Source organism: Tiliqua scincoides, chromosome 8, assembly GCF_035046505.1.
Source record: "Tiliqua scincoides isolate rTilSci1 chromosome 8, rTilSci1.hap2, whole genome shotgun sequence".
In the NCBI taxonomy this organism is placed as follows: Eukaryota; Metazoa; Chordata; class Lepidosauria; order Squamata; family Scincidae; genus Tiliqua; species Tiliqua scincoides.
The window spans coordinates 132,630-155,795 of NC_089828.1; the positions used below are offsets into that span (position 1 = coordinate 132,630).

A 23,166-nucleotide genomic window follows, 5' to 3' on the forward strand; every position below is an offset into this window, starting at 1 on the left:
GAGCCACGGCTCACAGCTTGGGGTCCACTGCTCTAGGATAATCCCAGTGGCAAAAGAGGAGCACTTGTAGCCATAGGCTAAATTGCGATCCCTTTAGGGGAATTACTTATCTCTGCCTCCTCAGAATAGCCACCGCACAAAAGTGATCAGGGCCCTAAGAACAGAAAGAGAGGCTTCCCAGAACACTTACGCCTTCCTTCACATCTCCCCCCAAAACCCAGCTCTTCCAGAAAGCCTTTGGCACAGCCCCCTCTACCCATGCCTTACTGGAAGTACCTATGATTAAAATGACAGCACAGTCATACTCCATTTCCCTTCCTTTCCTCTGTTGTCTCTTGTATATTGTTTTCCAGATTGCAAACCCATTGGGGCAGAAACCTGACCTCTCATTCTTTCTCAAGTACCAGGTCAACAGATGGTGCTATATAAACAAATGTTCAGTACAAGGAATATTGCATTAGGTACCAGTGGATGGAGAGGGGCACCAATTTAAGATATAAAAGTACTAAAATGGCTTTTGAGCTTCATTCATGTTGGCATCCTTCAGTCTCGGAAGACTATGGTGTCACGCTCTGAATGGTGGTTCTGGAACAGAGTGCCCTCTCCAGTGCGCAAAGCCTGGGTAAAGTAGGTATGGAGGATAGGCTGTTACCCATGCAGCAATTCCCCCCTCTCCACGTCGCTGAAATGATCCAATGGAAAGGCAGAGGCCAATACGGTTGGTTCCAGCGACGTCACAGGAGTTGCCAGAACGTGACTGTGTTCAGCCATGAACTGCCTCAGGGACTCCGGCTCCGGATTTTGCCTCGAGGTTGACTCCTGAAGCCTTTTCCATAACTGGATGTAGCCACAAGGCAGTGGAGGTTTGGGATCAGAGTTTTCCTTCTCTCAGATGAGCTGCCTTCCCAGGCTGACGAGTCCCATCTACCCGGTGGCTGTTTAGTCGCCTCCTACGACAAGTACAGCCAAACTGAGGGCCTATTCTTATCCCCAGCCCCCAGGGGATAAGCTTGGGCTTAACATGCATTAATTACTGTTGGGGAGGATAGTGTGGTGCAGTGGCTAGAATACTGGACAGGGGAGACCAAAGTTCAAATTGCTCACTCAGCCATGAAACCTATAAGCGAAGTGGGGATTGATGCTCTTTCGTGCTAACCTGCATCACAGGGCTGTTATGAGGGCATGTCCACTGTCCTGGACTCCTTGAAGGAAGGGGTGGGGAACACAAAAATGCTTTCTGATCCTTGCTTATGCAAACATATAATATGTGTTCTTGGCCAATGCACCTTCTACATTCATGTTGAAAACCCAACTGAAGTAAGGACCATTTGAAGTTGCATATATGATTATATTGTTATAGATTGGATGGTGAGGACTTTCTATCCCAGTGATGAGATCATTTCATCCAGTGGCATTGCTAAGAGGGCTGCGGGCTACACAGGGGGACATGACACCACTACTGGCCAAAATTTTTTTACTCTTGGTATTTTTGAATAATACCATCATGTTATACAACATACGATTTGTAATTTAATGCAGAATGCATTGAAACAAACCGCGTTGAAATATCCCTATTCCATCCAAAGATATAGCCAAAAACTGACAGGGTGGGGCAACACTGCCTGGGGTGTTGTCCTGCCCACTGCATGGGAGGAGGTCCACCATGGGGCTGATGCACTGGCCTCCTGCACAGGGTAATGCAAATCCCAGTGACATCACTGAATGGAGTACAGAAGGGTCAACTGGGTTCATTATTACAATGCATATTGCTAAAGCTTATTCAGAAAAAAAGCAAGAATTCAGAGTGCTTTATAAAAATGTGGCAATTTAAAAAGAGAGAGAAACTCCAAAGTGCTTCTTCCTGTTTGCTGCACAGTGACTGTCAGAAGGGCTTTAAGGAACGCTTGGTCCTTTTTCTCCAGGCTGTCCTCTACAGAAGGGCATCAGATGGGTCTTGCTGGGAGCACTTTTCCAGAGCATTCCCCAAAGCCAACTCGGTGGCCATTTCCTTGGCAATAGCCTGTGGGGTGAGAAGGAGCACAAACACATCGGAAACTGACAGACTGAAGAAAACAAATTAACAGTGACTGGAAGACGCTGCAGAAAGTCTAACAGAATCCTCTCCAAGCAGGAGTCTCCCCATGTGTGGCGATACAGTCATCCAGGAACTGAAAGATGTCAGAGCACCTGTGAGCACGAATATGTGAACGGGTCTTATATAAAGTCAGCTAACTAGTCCATCTCACCCACTAATCTTCATGCTGACTAGTAGCAGCTCTCCAGGATTCCAGACAAAGGTCTTCTCCAGCCCTAGCTGGATGCTGCCAGGGACTGAACTGGGGACCTCCTACATTCAAAGCCAGTGCTCCATTGGCTCTGGCTTTGATGGCCCTGGGCCATCAGCCGAAGTTTCCTTATGCAGAGTCAACCCGCTGGTCTTTCTAGCCCAATACCATCCACTCTGCCTGGCATGAGCTCTCCAGGGTCTTGGGTGCAGCAAGACTCCCTCTGTACCACCTGACTTAGGACCACGAGAAACTGTTTTCTACTTAGTTTCCTAGGTGTACTTATGGAACACCACTGACACACTAAAAAGCAAGAAAGCTCTGTGTATTAATTTGCAATACAAATTACAGTGGGCTCTCTTTGGCTGACTTGCACCAGAGGGCCTCACAGAACCTCCTGGATGAGACCAAATGTGCCTTCTGGTCATATCTGGGAGGTGCTTTGAGGTGCAGGGAGGCTGTGTGTGGCCTCCCTGAGTCTTCTGCCAGGAAGTTCTGGTTTTTTGTGCCCCATGGATTCAATTATCCACTGAAATCTGTATCTTTGGGGGGCTCTGAAATGAGGAGCACTGAATATATGAGGATTGGGTCGCATGTGCATGTTTGTCCAGTACATATAGTTTCCTAATGAACTCAGTCATGTCATTACAGCAAAACGGTCTGGCTCACATGTTAAGTTTCCCAGCTCACAGTATATCAACAGATTTCAAGTTAAGCTCCCCTTGTACCTGAAAATGATCCTCTGAAAACTGAAGAAGTGGACATATGGGTTCATGTGCTATTTTGTGCTTGCACAGTCTGCAGTGCTTGGTTGAGGTGCTCAGAAAGGAAACTGCTGCACTAGCAGTTTGGCGCATGTACATTGATTGCTGAAATTGACTGGAACTTAAAAAAAATGGATGTGTAGTTTACACAATAACCTGGCTCTTGAGTCCTGATGAACAATCAATTTGGCAGGGAATTTCCGAGCTAGATAATACATTTACATACACCCCAGGGAGAAAGTATGCATCAGGTAACTGCTACCTTCACCAAAGTAAATTGCAAGGTTAGCTGTTGGGAAAACAAAAAAACCCTAGAATCCAGTCATTTGGAGTAAAAGAAACACACCCTTGACTTGTAAGCAAGGTCTCTGCATCAGGAATCAATGTATGATTCAGTCACAAAGCCAGAGAAGAGACATGTCTTTAGAAGAGCCCATTACATGGTTTCTGGGCACAACTGCTGCAAATGTCTTCTGATGGGAGTGGTCAAACCAAGAACTGTAACTCATTCACAGGCATAGAAAACAGCCTCCTCCAACAAGTCATTTCAAATGAATTGTTTTCCCCCCAAGGCATCTATTAATACATTCAGCTGTTGTGATGAAGATGAATTTCATCCTGAATTTAACATGGTGGTCATTTTCCAGCTGATGCTTCTGTGTTTATTATTTACGCCTTGGCTTTTCTGTGCAATAAGCTGCACCCAAACCAGCTTAGAATATTCAGAACCAGCCATCACGCATAAATACAAGGCAGAACAATTAAATATTTTACACATTCACGCAATCCTAAATAGCACACACACATACCCCAGTTTGGAAAAGCTTCTAGCATGAGATTCTACTGCATGCACAGATGAGCTCAGCAGATTTTCCCAGTAATGCCACATCTGTGTGATCACCATCATAGATCATAGATCATCATCATAGAGGCCGAAGTCAGAGCACACAAGGACATTTGCCCGCTCATCCACTGTTCTGCACAAACTTCTAACCTGTTGACATTTTTTTCAGCCATATGTTTCTCAAGCTCCCTTCTAGTTCAGGGGATCTCTGTCAGGGCCCAACCTTGTGATGTCAGAGCTGTTAATCTTGTTGATGGCTTCGAGAGGAGCCATGATTCATTCTGAGCACATTCTCTGCCCCCTCTTGAGTTGCACTGGGTTTATCTGGGAAGCGCCCCTTTGAAGTGCCCCAAGTGGGTTGGTTTAGCCTGCTCTCTAGGACTTGCTCTGGAACATTCCAAGAAAGGTTTTTTATCTCCCGCTTAAATCCTTCCTTCACTTGTCCCATTCCAGATATCTGTTTCTTAATTCCACTATCTTTGCATTTCTCCATCTCAAATGTCTCTTTTCCTTCTCCTGTCCACCTCTCTCCCTTTTGCTGAGATTTAGGAAATCTGCAACAGCAAGCTATTTTTATGATCAACTAAGCTCACCATCCTCCTCCTCTGTTCAAAAGTCACTCTTTGCATTTTGGTGGAGCGGCTGCAGCTTGCTGTACATCACCTGTCTTTACACGTAGTTGGTCACAGGTTCAGCCCCCGAGATCTCCAAAACTGGGAATGATCCCAGCCTGAATCACTGGAGATGGAGAGCGCTTCCCAGTCTGCACACAATTGACCTAATGGACCAACTCTGTAGAAGGCAGTTTCTTCAGATCAGGTGTATCCAGTTTTAAACATCATCTAAAAAGTTCGCTGAACCATCAGACCAAAGGTCCATCAATTTTGGCATCCTATTGTCCAACACAGGCTGAACAAATCCTTCTAGGAAGCCTTCAAGGGGGGGGGGGGCTTTTCCCCAGCAACTGGCATGCAGTGACATCCCATCTGTGAATACGGAGGCTTCATGCAGTCACCATGGCTTCACGGAATTGAAGGTTTAAGCAACCTTGACCTCTGTGTCATGGTCCCAATCTAGACTAGAGGACCTCATGGCTGCTAGAGGTAAAACAAGCCCCCAGTTTAACAGTGACCTCAGTCTGACTTAAATCTCATTTAAGTCAAGAACTTTGATGGTTAACTTTTGTAGTCATATATTTGCAACACCAGAGTCCTGGAATAAGCAACTCCTCAGAGTTGTGCATGATGGAGAGACACATAATTATTTCCTTAAAACATGCTGATATGCCAGGGATCTGGAAGCAACTTGGAAGTACCAGGACCATCCCTAAACAAATGGTACCCCAGGGGAAGAGTAACACCAGCACTCCTTGTCTGTTTGCTTAGCCTCTAAATACCTTATTTTTCATTCTATTTGCAGCCCTTTTCACGGATTTGATGCACAACCAGCACATGTGATCTATCCCCATCAGAGATGACAAATTTATGCACATGGCACCTATACATTGGGATATATTCATGCCATAAATAAGCAAATAAAATTAAAATGTGTTCTTATTTTATAGAAGCGTTTTATCTTTAAAAATACTTGACGTGCCCAGTGTCCCACAAGTCTGGCACCTGATCAGCAGCCTGCATCACCTGGCCCTAAATCCTTTCCCTCCCCCAATATGCACACTTACCTGTTATAATGACCTCATCCCCATCCTGCAGAAATTTACGCGTCTGGCCATTCCCAAGATCAATTGCTTTTGTTCCTCTCCAGGACAACTCCAACATGGAACCAAAGCTCTCAGGATCCTTCAACCGGAAGTGGAGACAGGAATTTAGCATCAGTTTTCCATCTCAGTACCCTTGATACTGCTGGTTTCAGGAACATCAAGGGTGCTCTGCAATCTCAGAGAACAGAACAGCTGACAGCAGTAATTGATCGAGTCCATTGTTGTGCTGAGCTTATTTGCTCGGCTAACAATCAATCCTTTATTCTCTGGAAAATACAATGGCTACAGAGAATGGTTTTCAATCTAATGCCTTTAAAGCCTAAAACCAGAGTGTTTAAGAAAGCAAAATAAAGCCAACAAAATCTTAACCAGGAATGAGCTAAGAAAGCAGAACAGCTACAACCATCTCTCTGCACATAAATATACATTACTTAGCAGAGGTGGGAAATGGTCAGTGATGAGGCCTCCATTCATGATGATAAAGTCACAGTAGGAACTGCAGCCCTGGAGTTGGCTATATGTGTGCTACATCCAAGGACACTGGGAACTCCATTTCCCATGGTTCCCAACTTCTCAGACACTGTGCATGTGCGGTAAAGTTTATGGCATTAGTACTTGTAGCCTTCACTGCCAGGAATACAGTCCTTCCGTCTGCCTCTCCATCTGTAGCAATAGGCATTTGAAGGGACTGCATTGAGGACCTGATTCCCAGTGCTGAAGGACCCACTAAAGCCTGGAGCCTTCAGGTTATGATGTGTCAATGACATGATCCATGTGTCTGGCCCTAGAGCCTCAATAACTCGATCTGAATCCATTTTAGATCACAACTGGATTTCCAATGGATCCATACAGGACCTCCCATATTTGGGTATAAAGCTCGGGTTTGGTGGGGTTTGCTGCCATCTCTAGTTCAGACGTGACCAGTTACAAATAGGTTATGTCTGATTAAATGCTTACAGGTCCACTGATGGTTCCAGAGGCCAGGAGATCGCCAGGTCTAAGGTTGCAGCCGTTGACAGAATGGTGAGTCAACTGTTGCTTCATAGTCCAGTACATGTGCTGCAGCAAAAGCGGAAGGTTGGAACAAAAAGGTTTGGAAACACAAAGATATTTTATTCAACCAGGAGCAAATTTTGTCCCTAGTGTGCACTCTATTTAAAAAATTAGTTCTTGGGATCCTTATCTAATCAGTAACCTCCACAGCAGCTTAAATGCCTTGCTTGTAATTACTTTCAAAATTGATCCCCAAGACTCATTGATTTGTTTTCCAAGTTTGTGGCCAGATACAAGCAGATTGTATAGGGGGAAAAGAGGCCAAGAGTTCCACTGTAATCTTCTCCCTATGGAGTTTGTTTCAGTAGAGGCCAGGCAGCTAAGGCTTATGGATAATGGTGGGGCGGGGAGGGGGGGATGCAATGGACTGGAGATCCCACGGGGTGAATGGCTGCCACTCACATCGATAGCAAAAAAAAAAAATGGGTGACTCCATTGGGGCAGGACCAAGGTTTGCTCCTAGTACTGATACCAGTGAAGCCAGTGCCAGGGTCAAGACTGGTTCCCAACTGTCTCCCAGACTGCCATGTTTACTTTGCAGCACTCAAGAGAATGGCAGCCCTTCATTTCTACAGCAAAAAATAAATGACAGCCTGAGTCTGCCCTCCAGAGGACAGGAGGGAACAGCACAGCAGGAGACCGGCATGTGTGACAAAGAACTGGAGAGCGAGAGAGAGTGGAGTGAGTTCGTTCTCCCCCCACTAACTGAGGATCCCAGCAACTTCCCCTTTCACAGAGGCGCACTGTACGACAGAACCGCCCTTCCACAAACAGCAGTGTTGCGCAATGGCTAGCGATGGGTTGATGGGGCAGTCCAGTCCAAAGTCCTGCTCAGCTACGATCAGGTGAACTAACAACAGATACTGAAAAGGATTTCCTACCTTAAAGTTTGAGCTGCAGATATTAGCTGGCTTGCTCATTCCTTCCCCTGAAAACAGGAAGAGAACAGATCAGTGCTGCAGAAAACAGGCAGTGCTGCCCTTTCAAACAAAACGAAGCGCTGGAAGCGCTTCATTTTGCAGCCTGAATAAAGGCAAAATCAAGTTTGTTTGCATAACATGTACTGCTGCCAGGAGGCGGTCAAGGTTTCTTGGAACGCAACCAAGTCAATACGTTCTCTTGGCATTCTTAGTTGCGTGAATGGGACTTGTGTTGGCAGCTCACAACTGGCCACGGTTTGTGAAAACCAGCATTTTCCACCTGGAGGCTTACAAGATTGCACTGACTTGTATACAGCCACAGTGGCCTGCACAAAGAAAAGCTGGGTTCACAGCTAGCAGACACACAGGTTCGAGGGAGAGGCACGGGCAGGACCAGCCAGTCCAAGATGTAGGCCGAGGTGGTGCCAAGACTTTGTCGGAGGTGCTGGCCTCAGGCGGCACCCCCCCCCCCCAATATCTCTGCTATGCTCACTAGTCTTGGGAAAGGAGGATATGGAGCAGGAGGGGGAGGGGAAGCAGAGTGACACAGCCAAGCCCAGGGCTCTCCAAGCCCCAGCCTGAGGCTGGATCTAGGGTTTGGAAAAAGCCCCCACCCCCACCCCCGAACTTACCACTCCACAGTTGCACTGCTTACTTTTTATAACATCTCCACACAAGGACACTCCAGGCAGTTGTGTCTTCCCAGACACCCTGCTGGGACGTTGGGAAACAGATGCGACTGACCAGAGTGTCCTGTGCAGAGACCGAGTTGAAAAACAAGGGGCATCACAGCAGAATGTGCTGGTTGGGACAGGGAGGGCTTTTCCCAGACAGAGGTCTCCAGTTCGGGGACCGCTAACCATTCTCCTCTCCTCTCCACTTCCTCTTTCTTTTCTAATCCAGCAAGCGCAGGAGAAAGTGTGGCAGCTCACCATCTCCCTACCATGACACGGAGTCAGGGAGAAGCAGCAATTTGTGCCCCACCTCTGGCACCGGAAGACCTTGCTTCTCGCAACCAGTCTCCTCCGAATGAGCACTGCCCAGCTAAAAGCCAAGCAGCAGTTCCCAGTGTCAAGGTGAATTCAAGGTTTCCTTAGTAAACTGCCCTCCATGGGCCCCTCCTCCTACCTAGGCAAGTCCCAAGAGACATTCTGCCACTATGGCACAAAGGCACATTGCTTCTCCAAGGGCTCTGAACCCTTGGCAGCTGCCCAGCAGTGCCAATTCCCGAAGCCAGTGTACTCCCCTACTAGTTTACCCATGTATGAACTAAGCCTCATGCCTACTGGGTCTTTCTGTATACAGCCATCAATGCAGAGCACCCCACCGTATCTCATGGGCTGTATATGGGAAGTGACAGACTAACCCCCCATCACAGGGATGATCAGCAGGATCATAAATACATGACCAATAACCAGATTTCAGCACTGAGATAACCCCTCCCCCCTTTTCCCTCTTCCATTTTCTAATCTTAAAAAAAAAGTACTAATAATTACTGCGGTTGTCTCAGCCGCCTATTTGTTCAAGCACCACTGATGCCACTCTTGGAGTTTTCTGCCCATCACTGTCAGAAATGGCTGTCTCCAGATTGCTGACAAGTGTAGGAACCACTTAAAGGGAATGAGGAGGGCACGAATGTCAGTAGAAGGCGGGTGAAAGAGGAAAACAGGAGGACAAGGACAAGGCAAGGGGAAAAAATTATGTGGACAGAAGTATTTTAAAACATCAACAAATGTAGGAAGAACTGCTGAAAAGAGCTGGTAGCAAAAGTTCACACGTGTGAATGCAATGCTCCTCCTCTTTACTATGCACTGAAATAGTGTGCATACCATTGGGCTGGCCCAGCAAAGCGCTTATGGCGACTCTGGCAGAAAGGTGCACGCCACATCTTGGCTGTGGCCAGTGTGTCACTCCCGACATGTGGCACCCAGGGCCACTGACCCCCCCTGCCCTCCCCCTCAGCTACACCATTGGACCTGGGTGTCCGAATGCCCCATTGGTATAATCTTTCTTCTCCCTTTTTCAGGGGCAGGGGACACTGCTAACTGAGTTAAAGCTACCTGCTGTATTTAAGGTGTCATTGGTTCTGACATGCTGAACAGTTCCTTATTAAACAGCAACAAACTTTTATTAAAATAGGGATTGGATTATTCCCTATCCCTGGATGCTGTTTAGTCAAGTTACACATCAAGGCTCATATAGCTAATGGTTAAGTTCGGTCCTTGGGCTTTCGGTATGCAGAGGCTTAAGTGTGGAATGCTGATAACCCTTTACTTGAGATGCAGAGAGGAGGACAGGCCTAGCACCTGCTCCTCTACCCTGCAAAACAGCTACCTCTGATCAGTGCCTGAACCAGGTTTGGGGTGCACACAGAGAACTGTCATGTGGATACTCTACATTCTGCTTGCTGGTTCACTTTGGCAGTGAAAGAAGCAAGGATTGTATCATCAAGCACGTGTGCAAGAAAAGGCACTACTCTGAGTGTTCTGTGCTCTAACCCTTGACTGGAACAGATATGTGTCCTAGGAAGGAGTACTGTACCTTTAAGAGCAACGAAGAGGTTTATGTCAAAAGTATATGGCTGATCATCACAGAGATAAGGCAATGGCTTGGGATCCTTGAAAGAACATAAGCAGCCTTGGTTAGAAAATGGAATGTCATGCTACACAATTAATGTAAGCCTCAAGAATGCAAGAGTAGCCCTGCTGGGTCGGTTCAAAGGCCTGTCTGCCCCATCATCCCCGTTCCCACAGAGGACAACCGGATGCCTCCAGAAAGCTACAAACAGAGCATGAAGACAACTGACCTTGCTCACTACTGCTTGCCAAGCAGCTGGTATTCAGAGGTATACTGCTGCGGAATATGGACGTTCAAATGAGTCAACATGGTTGTATGTCATAAGCATGCCAGATCCCAAGAACAGCTTCAGAATGAGTGAGGACTGATGGTCCCGCTGTTGATCGGACTTGGGACCTCTTCTCATATGCCGGCTCGCCACTCATCCAGGTTGTAGTCTGCCTGCCTGAATGGTGATCAACCCCCACTAACCAAACTTCTGCATCATTTCAAATACAGTTTTTTTTCCAGCAGAGCCCAACTCATCTGTTTACGTGGACAGCCACCCAGCAGAGAGGGGAGGAACCAAGTGATGGCCAAACCATACAGGCATTGCACGGTTGGTCTTCCCATGTAAATTTTCATGTGCTGGAATATGATGTAATGTATCTTTATTTAGCAAGGAATTAGAAAAAGAAAAAGGAGCTGCCTTTTCATGGTTTCAGAGCCAAACTAGGCCCAACACAGAAGTTCCATGACTGGAAAAAAGTGACAGGTTTGGGAGTTCCAAAGAACAACCCACGGGGAGGGAGAATTTGGATGGGGGGGGGATACGGCACATGTTTTAAAACCCTTTACCCCGTGCTAATTCCCCAAATTAAATTGTGCCCAGTGAAATTGCTATGAGGCACAATAGTCATACCCAGAAATTCCTCCTGCAGTGGCTAATATCAGGTTGGAGGGGGCAATCTGGATCCGGGGGGGGGGGAGGATTTCCCTCCAGTGCCATTTCACCAATTCAATCAATGACCCTCTGCACCTGATTGAAATGAAAATGAAAAAGGCATCAAAAGTGTCAAATTATGATTGAGGTTCCATGTTGGGCCTAATTTGGCCCTCAGTCTGCACTCAGGTTGCTATGAATCAGAAGCCCGACTGGGTCAGCAGCTTCATAGGAACAGGTGGAGTGCTACTGGTCCCTTGGGTCACTTGATCCCTGCTGAGCTGGTGGCTCAACAACCACCCCCAGTCAACTGCAATCCAAGAGAGAGTAGAGGAGCAATTCCTTCCTTTAGCAAGCGGTCATGATTGTAGAGAGTAAGGTGGGTACCTCTCATTACAAGAATCCTCTGATAAAGACACCCCCCCCAGTGCTTTACAAATTTTTAAGATAGCGGGACAAGGGCACCTCCAAAATGCTGGCAGAACCATGTGCCCCAAGCACAGTAATCTCATTATGGTATATTTAGCCAACTGACAATAACCCCACGACCACACACTTTTCTCTGTGAGTCACAGAGGATGAATCTGTTTGTGCTCACCTGGATAGGATTTGCCAGTGCAAAAGGCTTGAGGGCTTCCATAGTCACCACCCACGGAGAGATGGTCGTGCCAAAACTCTTGCCCAGAAATGGACCCAGAGGAACGTATTCCCATTTCTGAATGTCACGAGCTGGGGGGGGAGGGGTAGAAAAAACAATTCAAAACAATACACTAATGTTTGAAGTAAAGGATTTACTTCAAGGATTTCACAGGTTATTGTCAAGGACAGGAGTTTGACCTTCTAGCATACCTACTCTGTTCCATCTTCCTCTTCTTTTTTGAATCCAGGGAGCAGGAGAGGGCAGTAGAGACTGAGGCAGACAGCCACAGGTGCTCCCCACCCATCAGCTACCTGAGGCAGCAGCCTCAGCTGGCCTCAAGGATGAGCCGGCCTTAGTGACTTTTGCTCTGGGGTCCGCAGTCTGGCAAGTGGCAGCCTGCTAATTCTGATGCTTGGGCTGTCTTGTTGTCATAGTGAAGGTCCTCTTATATTTGAGGGGCCTGCAGTGTTTTATATGCTGTGGCTGGGAAAAGGCCAGAGATGACAGCCAGCTGGTGGACCAGTGTCCAGGCAGCAAGTGGGCCAAGGGCACTTGGAAGGGAGGACCACTGAGGTCTGCTTACCCGCCTCCCTTCCCTGGACTGAGGCCCAGAGAAGGGAAGGTGAAAGGTGGGCTTAGCCAAGGTCACACCCAGGACAGTATCTGCCCCTTCAGCAATGGCCCCTAAAGGCAAGCCAGGTCCTTCCAAGCACATCACAATACAGATATTTTGAAGGCACTACTGGAACTTCATGACCCGGACATCATAATATGTACTGGAGATCCCATTTAACTATTTCTCCCTGAAAGAATTCCAGCAGCCTTTGGTGCTCATAAGGAGAGGAGATTTTAAGCATCTGTTTTCTCTCCTTACTCCCCTGAGAAGCAGTCCTACATGCTGCCTGCTTTGGATGACACAGGCAAGCAATAAAACACACCAAGCCTTGTCTTTCTCCTCCCTCCTCCCTCTCTCATTACCACTCCAGTCGTTCATGAGGACCATCCCAAAGATGTGTTTGTGAGCTTCGCTGATGGGAATGGGTTCCCCTAATTTGTTTCCTGGACCAGTAAAGAAAGCCTGCAAAAAAAAAGAAAAGAAAAGAAGAAAACCCTTGTCAGGGATGAACTTCAAAACTGGAGAATCTTGATTTATACTGAAGAAACCAGAAGAAAATAGATCATATTTTCAGAATCTGAAGCCAACCCATATTTGAGTTAAGAGGATCCAAGAATTATTTTTCCTCTGTTTAATTTCAGTTCCTTTGGACCTCCCCGAGTAGTGCTATTAAAGCAGTATTAAGTTACATAAGGTTATTCTTCAATAAGATGCATTATTTTTGCCCAGGATGTTAATAAGAGGAGGTGATGCAGAGCGTGTAAGAAAATAGAATCCTACCATTTCTAACTCAATATCCAAAAGCTTGCAGGGACCAAACACTGGTGGTTTCACTGTGATGTAAACAGAATGAAAAATAAAAATAAGCACATTATGAAAAAGAGGAAAGCCACAAAATCCGCTTGCTCCATGTCACGTGTATGTTGCATACCCTCCTAACATTATTGTTCTATCATCTGTTATCGAGAGTTCAAAAAGAACTCAGAATGAGTTCCTGATACCAGATCGCATCAGTGTCCTATATGACGCATGATACCCCCGCACATGGATTCACCCTGTATTCCTTAGGGACAAGATGCATATACCACCACCCTCAATTCAGAGATTTAACTTCTAAAGATGTAGGGGATGGCAAATCTAGCAACTAAACACTGTTTTAAATAAATGGCAAAAAAGGGCAAAAAAGGCACAGTTATTTAAGAAGAAACAGAGGTCAGAAAATAGAGAATGCCACAAAGAGTTAGAATGTATAATGCTGATTAACTGTCATTTGGAATGATGAAAACTGCACCCCAAACAGGATGCCAAAACTCACTCTCATCGGGCCGCATTTGCCCCACTGGCCTGCGGATTGGAGTCCCAGATATGACGACTGAAGAGGCACGACCGTGGTACCCAACTGGTAAGTGTAACCTTGGGAAATGAGGAAGGGGAATTGTGGTCACCAAGAAAACACAGCATGTCATCAAAGCTCTACTGCAGGAAGCTTTCCATCAACATAATTCTGGTGTCTCAGAGAGAATGTCCTGATGTAATGCTCCCTCTGCAGTCTGAAGTGAAAGGATCCATTTGGTCAGCTCTGCATTCTGCCATCTTATTTTTTTGAATGTGTGGACATGTCAGGAATTGCCCCAAAGGCTCATCCTGTGTGGCAGTAGAATCCACCCCAACTGCCTGTGTCTTCATATGCAGATTTGCAAAGTTCTTTTGTACAAGCGAAAATCTTTGGTCGCATTTCCAGACAGACTGGGATGGCCTTCAGCCAAAATCCCTGGACAGTACTGAGCTCCAGGTACAGAGGGTCTGACCTGATATAAAGAGCTTCATATGTATCCAGAAAAGATGCTAGCTCCCTGTGACACAGAGAGCTCCACACACATGCACGTGCTATGAGTGTTTGTTCACAAGAATGTTGGGGAGATGGAGCCTGTGACTTCCCACCACACACACGTTCACTGAATGCACAAAGGATAAGCCTGGTTGTTGGAGCAGGGCTCCATGTAGTCTCAAATGGCTACTGACCAGTTGGGCATCAGCGCATTTTCCTTTCCCCTGAACATGATCCCAACATTTGTGGCATGATGCCGGGAAGAATAGAAATCCGTGTAGTCTCCTGGAAGGAAGATAAATTGCACGTGTTTAGATTAGCAGACCGGAACATCTTGCAGGATATTTGAAAGTTATTATTAAATTGCAATTTTATTCCACCCTTTTATTTATATATATACTGCCTTTCTCAATAGACTCAAAGAGATTTACATAGGCAGGCTGAACATAAATACATTTTGCAATGAGATCTTTGCAAGTGTTATTCCATGAGAGAAAATCACCTCTCCAGATGTTTCCTTTCATAGTGCCGGCAATTGTAATATTGCCGATATGGATAGAATGTGCTCCTGGTTAAGAAAAGGCAGGCATCTTCCTCACTCTCAACCTCTGCAGTCCACTTACTGCCCCCTGCTGTCCTTCAGAGGAAACAGTTTAAAACACCAGTAAACTTTCAGTTGATTCAGCCAAGATTCCTCTGATGAGGCCATGCTGCTTTCTCTTTTCTTATTAAAAAGAAGGAATTGTGGGGTCAAACAAGATTGGCCCTTTGCTTTCCCCCCTCTTAAAGCTGCTGATATTAGCCTGAGAGGGAAAAATTTGCAAGGAGGCACCCATATAAATGCCTATGTATTTTTTCTTCTCTGCCTAACACCTTCATGTGTGGACAGTGTTGCAACCATGTGCTGAGTTTCCCAGAAACCTGGAGATTACTGTACTGTTGTCTTCATCAGAAAAATATCAATAAAGATCGCAAAGTTAGGAAACATACCAATTTCAGCTGGAAGGTGCATTATAGCAGAAGTCTGAGGTACAAGCGCTCTGGAATAAACAAAGACAGCAGTAGCAAAGCCTTTAGTTTCTAAAATAAACCAAAGTTTTTGTTTCTACCCAAACCAGATTAAAAATCTGCCACCTCTCTAGCTTCTGAGACTCCAACAGGGATTTCCCCACAAGCTTTCAAACATATCGTGCAATCACGAGGATGAGGATTTTATTTAAAACCCATTTTCATAGAATTATCGAGTTGGAAGGGGCCTAACTGGTCACCTAGTCCAACCCCTGCCTTAGGCAGGAAATCCTCTTAGAGCACCTCCAACATGTGCTTGTCGAGCCTCTGCTTGAATATCTCTAGTGAGGGACAGGCCACCACCTCTCTCGGCAATCTGTTCCATTGCCGAACTGCCCGTACCCAGCCCACAGCTGTACACATTTGGTCCCTGTTGCATATATGCAACTTTGGACAGAAATGGCTTAAAAGAAAGCCTAGAATCTCAGGAAGTTGAATTCTGTGGCCACTACCACATTTTGCAGTTTTTCTGTGCTCCCATGGAAACATAGCATAAGCACAGCCCTAGTAATTTATTACCAGGTAATTTATTACCCCCACTCGCCTCCAATTTATTCACCTTTTGCGTAACTCCATATTATCTCTCAGTGTTGGCTCACTGGCAGAGAGCAGTCTTTGGAGAAATGTTCTTGCTTCGGTCCAGGCTTCCCAGCCCAGTCCCATAAAACAGTTAAGGGTTGGCTGCAAAGGAGGTCAAAGGAGAGCACATGTGTTTGTCTTTGCTCCACTCACGCATGTCATGAAGTGCTGGTCCCCTGAATGGGTGAAACTGCATATTTATGCACAAACCTGAAACCGCTCAAGGTCCCCCCATCCAAAATGAAAACTGTGAAGACAGAACACCTTGCAAAAATGGCAATTCCCTATTAAGCTAGACTAGAGAGTTCTGTAGAATCTAGAGAATCCTATTCTAGAGATAGTCTAGAGAAAGTCATTTTAGAAAATCATCTCCATGTAAGCCTGGCCAGGAACATTGTTTGATGTCAGGAGAACTCTTTGAAATCCCACCACTCTTGGAAGCACAGTGGGTGGGTACTTGGCAGAAGGTTCCTTCGAGCTTTGGTATCCACAATTCGGGATTTCTAGTGAATGTGCTATGTAAATTCTTTCCAGCTTATAGTTTATCAGAGAAAGCAACATACAGTGATGTGCATTATACTTTCTGTGATTATTCTAGTCCCCTAAACGGACCAAATGAAGCTCAATGGACTCTTGGTTCCTGGAGCAGTTCTCCAGGATCGCAGACAAGAGTCTTTCCCAGCCCTACTTGAACATGCCATGATTTGACCCAAGATGCAAAGCATGTGTTCTGCCACCAAGTTACAGCCCCTGACCACAAGGTGAAGAGTACCAGCTCAAATAAATTGGGACCAACCCAATTCGCCTTAATGTATTCATCTGGCCATGTGGATGGTGCCCTTCCATCTATGAAGATGGCTCATATCTGGTTAAAAAGAACACTGTTTAGCTTTAAAAGCATAGATGAAGGAAGTGATGAGTGGGTTCTGCCTTGCTGGCTTTCCTCCACCTCCTTCTTCCAGGCAGTTAGTATTTCTCTGAGAAGGGAGGGGGCAGTGTTCTGCTTAATAAATTTGTCTCCTGCACCTGTTGGATTCTGTTGCAATGCTACTTTTTTCAGCTCACCCAGGATTTGAGCACCTTAAAAAAAAAGAGATACGCCTGGCCCCATCACCAACTGCCTTTACATAGGTAGCTTGGTTTCCAGTCTTGATATATTATACTGCTATCCTAGTTTCTTTTTACCCAATTAGCTTTTATGTATATTAATCATACTTATCTCCTATTGTATGTGGTGTTACAGAAATTTTGCAAGCCACCTTCCATACATCATATATATATTTCTCTGCAGAGCATTTCATTTCAACCCAGAATATTTCAAATCTTGATAATCACTTTGTCAGTTTCCATAAATACCTGGTCAAAGACATGGTGATGCTTAGAAAGGATAGGTCCATCAAATAGATGCTTGACAGCAGAGAGATCCAGTACTTGGTCACCAATGGCGACTCCTATCCTGTGTTTGGGCTAGAAGAGAAGATACAAGGAGACCATTAGTTATACTTGCGGTGGATGACATTAATCAAGGGCGAAGGAAGGCATGATATAAAAAGAAAGGCTGTGATGTTTAATCAATTGATTTATTGTTTTTAATTGATCAAACATCAATTGATCAACTGTGGAAAAAACATCAAACATCAATTGATGTTTGATCAATTAAAAACATTTTGATCAACTAAAAGCCAGGGCACTTAAGTAGTTCAAGTGTCATACAAATTCAGTCATGAAACTCACTGGGTGACCTTAAGCCCCTCATTCTTCTCTTGGTCTAACCTACCTTACAGAGCTGTTGTGAGGATAAGAAAACTCTGTGTACAGTGTTTCAAATACAGACACTTATTAAAAACTGCAGATAGTGAGTGCCAACTTAAAAGTGCCTCCTGTGTTCAAGGGAAAGGGGACTGCCTCTTCTAAGAGGAGAAGTCCTGTAACATGTCCTGTGATCTGCAACCAAGGATGCATGCTAGACCCTGCTTTTTGGAATCTACTATCTCATCTGTAGATTGAATCAAGCCAAACTTAAATTCATATGATTATAATCACAAATATTTCTTTAATTGGATGTCTGCTACGTTCCAACACATATTTTGGCTTCTTGGAGATGGCCTATTACACCAAAGAGTGTGGAAAACTGCAGACAAATTTGGATCTACTTTCTAAACCTTGAAACACTCAAAAATGTTTGCTCTGATGGTGTTTCTGCAAACAGGTGAGTTAATGCATAACTGAGTTGTACAAGCGAAGGGCCATCTTGCAAGTTAACATAAGGCACATCATTGGCTCATATGTATTCAAATTTTTTTTTTCCAGATAGCAGCCATGAAGGACTTTATGAGAATGGGCCATGATGTGGTGAGAGGTGGGTCTTAGCACACTACCCTGACATGGTTCCAATCTGGATCATTTCCTCTCCTGCAAAGTGTTGTTTGCACCAAAGAGGAACAAAAAAGATCGATGTTTGTGTGTGCCCATCTTCTTCATCCTTGAGAGATGCTGATGGTAAACCAGAGATTTTCAAGATGATAATGGAACATGTGCACACTCCCTCACCCACATCCCCACAGGAACAAAGCCTCCAATTTCAGACCACCTTAAACCATTCATACAAAAAGTATAATAATTTGTGCCCTTTCTGCAATTCCGAGAGGCCAAAGGAAAAGATGACTTTTCATCACAGCCCAACTCAGTAAGCCTTTTGGGATGCTGGAGGGATGTTTTTCAAGCACCCACAGAACAGTGTCACATTCCCCAAAGGTTATAGAACAGAATCCACGAAAAACATCACTCCACAGAGGGACCTCACAACATGACAGGTTCCAACTGAGGGCCTGACCAGATGTCAGGACTGGTCTCAAAGGTCAGTCAGCCTCAGGCTGAGGACCCACCAATCCCCTGGAATTCCATGCTTGAAACACCAAATCTCTTCTTCCAAGAACAAGGGAGTGCGTGAGAGAGATCTGGCCTGAGGATGTGGGACTCCCACGCCAGTTGCCTGACCCAACTCACCGACTGCTGTTAGCTGTGGAGAGGAGGCACAAATTCACAGCCATAATCAATAATGTACATTGCCTTATCCAAACCATCCCCATGCCCTGCTTTTTAAAAACAAAGGACAACGGCAAAAGCTGAAGCATTTAAAAAGTACAGAATGCATTGGCAGCCCCCCTAAATATTAGACACAGAAGGGGTGTGGTGTGTGGGGGGGGGAAGGGAGAAAGGAGCATTAGATTTTTTAAGGCAAAATAAATACACACACAATATATTCCACAGCAACGAAACATTTAACAGAAAGCCAGCCTGTCAGGAACTGCTCCTCCATTTATTGTTGCTTTCTAGATATACTGATTGGTAATAACAAGAAGTATTCATTGAGCGCGTGAAAAGCACCTAAGTAACTAAAGTGCTCTGGTAAGGAGGGGGGAGCTACTTAACCAGAGGGACCCATTGGCGCTACACAAGATATTTTAGGGGAAACTTCAAGAGGTCTAGGAAACTTGCCGTGGGGTGTTGAAATACGTTTAGAGCAGAGTGGCAAGGATAACTGAATGTGGCTGTTCTTTCAATTTCAAGAGGCACCACAGCACATCAAATAGCCTATGGCAGTGGTTCCCAAACTTTTTAGCACCAGGACCTACTTTTTAAAATGACACTCTATCGGGACTCACCTAGGTTGACCAGATTATTTTTTAAAAGGCGATCTAGAAAGAAATAACATTGTATTTACTTATTTACGAGTAATAATAACCAGAAAAAAGACCCTCGAACATTTATGGCCCTATGTTGGCACATGCTTGCAAACTGCAAGGCCTCAGTTCCTTGCAGGGCAGTTGGCAGCTATCTTGCAAACTGCGGGAGCTGAACTCTTTGCAGGGCAGTTAGCAGCTGTCTGATTTTTGAACAGCCTCAGGGCTTGAGGCAATTAGTTACCTGATCTTCCCATCACCCATTGGTGACCCACCAAAAATCAGGTCCTGACCCACAATTTGGGGATTTATGGAGAGCCATTCCTTTCTTTGTGCCTCTGAATGAAGTTCTTGGGGTGGAGAAGGGAAACGACAGCCTTGATGTCCTTCCAGACTCAAACTGCAGCAGCAACTTTCTCGTGCAACTCCTACCTAAACGAAGTCCCAGCTGCCACGTCTCGCAACAGACACCTGGCATCAATCAGCAGGGAAGAAGCATCAGGAGCACACCAGATCTCACAGAGGCGGCGGCACCCAGCAAAGGAAAGCCTCCCCTGGGCGCACACGTACCTGCTCCTGGGTGGAGAAGACCCCATAGGGCAGGTTCTGAAGGGGGAAGTGGGAATGCTCGTCCACGTGGATGAAGGACATCTCCAGCAGCAGCTCCTCTGTGGCAATCGCAGAGGCAGCAGGGAAGGGGGAGAGAGGCTTTACGCTCACACAGCTGGAGAGTCCATCCTCTTGCAGGATTCCAACCAATCCCAGCTCACCTCTCCAACCCACCGCCCTTTGCAAACCCACTTTCGCTTAATCAGTGCCAGCCTTCTGCATGACTCAGCAAAATCTCCCCCTCCTTGGTTAATAAACCAGATTGGACTGGAGCTGCAGTGTAGGGGGCTGCAAGGGGGGCATGCACGACCCCCCCCCCCGACCAAACTTCGAAGTAAGACAATGCTCTTTCCTTCTCACATAACACCAGAACCAGGGAAAAGCCACTCACGTTGACTGTCAGGGGGGTTAGGACAGACAAAAGAAAATATTTCTTTACCCAGCATGTCATTAGTCTGTGGAACTCCCTGCAACAGGAAGTGGTGGCGGCATCTCCCCTAGAGAGGGGACTGAACAAATTTCTGGAGGAAAAGTCCTTCACAGGTTACAAACCACAATGGATTTGTGCAAGTTCCTGATTTTAGAAGCAGCCTACCTCAGAATGCCAGATGCAGGGGAGGACACCACTGTGAGATACAGGAAGCTAGACTAGATGGACCTTTGGCCTGATCCAGCAGGCCTCTTCTTCTTATGTTCTGGGACCAACCAATTCAAAAAGTCACCCACAATGAAACAGGGAGTTTAAGAGTCTGACATAATTCACCAGTTTCGAATGAGCAAAATGGGGGGGGGGGAGATGCTTGGGAAGCCCCTACCCCAGCACTCCCAAGTCTGAAGAGTCTAGGCCAGTGGTCTTCAAACTTTTTTGTGCAATAACCCAAATAAAGCCTGAGACTGGGGACCCACCATCAATCCCGCCGCACCCCTCCTGGGACCCTATCCACCCACTGCCTGTCCCCATTGCCACCCACTCCACACCCATTATGCCCTCCCAGTACTTAGTGTAACCAAATATTCTTATTAGAGCAGAAAAGGTTACCATGAAAGCTGTTTTAGCGCAATTGCTAAGAGCCAGAGCAGGACTGGGGCACAATCTCCTGTTCCCTGGAGGGGGATACAGCAGAAAGGAGCTGTCCTGTCATCTTTTAGAGGTGCAAAATGCAGCAGTTTTACTTCAATGGAAGTTTCCCTCAAGGGTTTAATAGCAACTTTTCATCAGGACCTGAGCTGCATGCCCCTCCCTGACTAGCACTCTGGACTCTGATATTCCCTACACTCTCCTCCAGCTATGTGTTCCAAAAAACTTTTTAAAAAGCAAGATCAAACTACGTGCTTCAATGAGACATGAAGTTTGGCCCTTAGTGGACATTGCTTGAGTCATTTTAGGCTCAACATCCTGGTGTACTGGTATGCAAAGAATGTGTACTGTGTTTCTCCCCCCCCCCCCATGCATGCATGTCAACACCAACACACCATGCAGCACAGGCTGTCCTTTCACACACTGCAGGTGACTGAGCTCTGATTTCCAAAAGGGCTGAACAGACTGGAAAGAATAGAACTGCACAGGTGAGGAGCGCGCATTGAATGCAGCTTGGAGTAGAGCAGAAGAGTATTATTGCACAGTGTTACTTCTATATAGCACCATCCTATACATCCTATACCATCCTATGACCCTAACCATCCATATACATAGTGCTTTAACAGAAAGAAAATATTGGTCCTTGCACCTTAAGTAAGATATAGAAAGTGGCACAAGGGAAACAGAGGAAAAAGCACAAGCAAGGTTAAAGTAGGGAAGAATGTACCATCATTGAAACAAGAAGCGATTAGGCTTACAGTGGGGGATTTATATAACTCCTTCCTTCCGTGATGACACTTGAGGTGTCCATGATGTTCCAATGCGGTTTCCCAGCCAAGGACTGACCTCACCACATGGCCTGCTTGGCTCCAAAGAGCAAGGCTGCTGCACCATTTGTCCTTAGGACTATGCTGGGGGGGGGGGGACAAATTTCTTGGCCCAATGCCATGTTAGCATGTGGAAACTGCAGTGGGGCCATAATGCCTAAGTGTGGATACTCAGTTTTGATTTGGAGAAATTCTGAGAAAGAAAAAGAGGATGTTTTCCTTCCCTGCTCTCCCGTCTCTCTTCTTCCATTTATAGAGACTTCTTTTTAGAATTGCACTGCTGCTAGACAGGATACAATTCTTCCTCAATCCATGTGTGGTTGCATCCCATTGCCATGCCTGGAAGTTACAGTGCAATCCTAGGCTTGCCTACTCAGAAATAAGTCTCACTGAATTTGGTGGGTCTTACTCATAAGAACATCAGAACAGCCCTGCTGGATCAGGCCACAGGCCCATCTAGTCCAGCTTCCTGTATCTCACAGCGGCCCACCAAATGCCCCAGGGAGCACACCAGATAACAAGAGACCTGCAAGGCTTCCTGGGAATTGTAGTTAAGAACATAAGAACAGCCCCACTGGATCAGGCCATAGGCCCATCTAGTCCAGCTTCCTGTATCTCACAGCGGCCCACCAAATGCCCCAGGGAGCACACCAGATAACAAGAGACCTGCAAGGCCTCCTGGGAATTGTAGTTAAGAACATAAGAACAGCCCCACTGGATCAGGCCATAGGCCCATCTAGTCCAGCTTCCTGTATCTCACAGCGGCCCACCAAATGCCCCAGGGAGCACACCAGATAACAAGAGACCTGCAAGGCCTCCTGGGAATTGTAGTTAAGAACATAAGAACAGCCCCACTGGATCAGGCCATAGGCCCATCTAGTCCAGCTTCCTGTATCTCACAGCGGCCCACCAAATGCCCCAGGGAGCACACCAGATAACAGGAGACCTCATCCTGGTGCCCTCCCTTGCATCTGGCATTCTGACATAGCCCATTTCTAAAATCAGGAGGTTGCACATACACATCATGGCTTGTAACCCGTAATGGATTTTTCCTCCAGAAACTTGTCCAATCCCCTTTTAAAGGCGTCCAGGCCAGATGCCGTCACCACATCCTGCGGCAAGGAGTTCCACAGACTAATTACACGCTGGGTAA

General features: G+C 46.1%; 1 protein-coding gene across 1 annotated transcript; it reads right to left on the reverse strand.

Annotated features, from left to right (window-relative positions):
- Positions 1 to 1,506: 1,506 nt before the first annotated feature.
- FAH (fumarylacetoacetate hydrolase) lies at positions 1,507 to 20,165 on the reverse strand. Its single transcript, XM_066636032.1, has 14 exons — positions 20,070 to 20,165; positions 17,173 to 17,283; positions 15,797 to 15,918; positions 15,160 to 15,209; positions 14,364 to 14,454; positions 13,657 to 13,754; positions 13,122 to 13,174; positions 12,704 to 12,803; positions 11,684 to 11,814; positions 10,128 to 10,203; positions 7,548 to 7,594; positions 6,571 to 6,672; positions 5,575 to 5,692; positions 1,507 to 2,020 (listed from the first exon to the last, which is right to left on the reverse strand). Exons 1-14 carry the CDS (start codon positions 20,148 to 20,150, stop codon positions 1,944 to 1,946), a joined length of 1,257 nt encoding a protein of 418 aa, XP_066492129.1. The 5' UTR covers positions 20,151 to 20,165; the 3' UTR covers positions 1,507 to 1,943.
- Between the last annotated feature and the right edge of the window lie 3,001 nt (positions 20,166 to 23,166).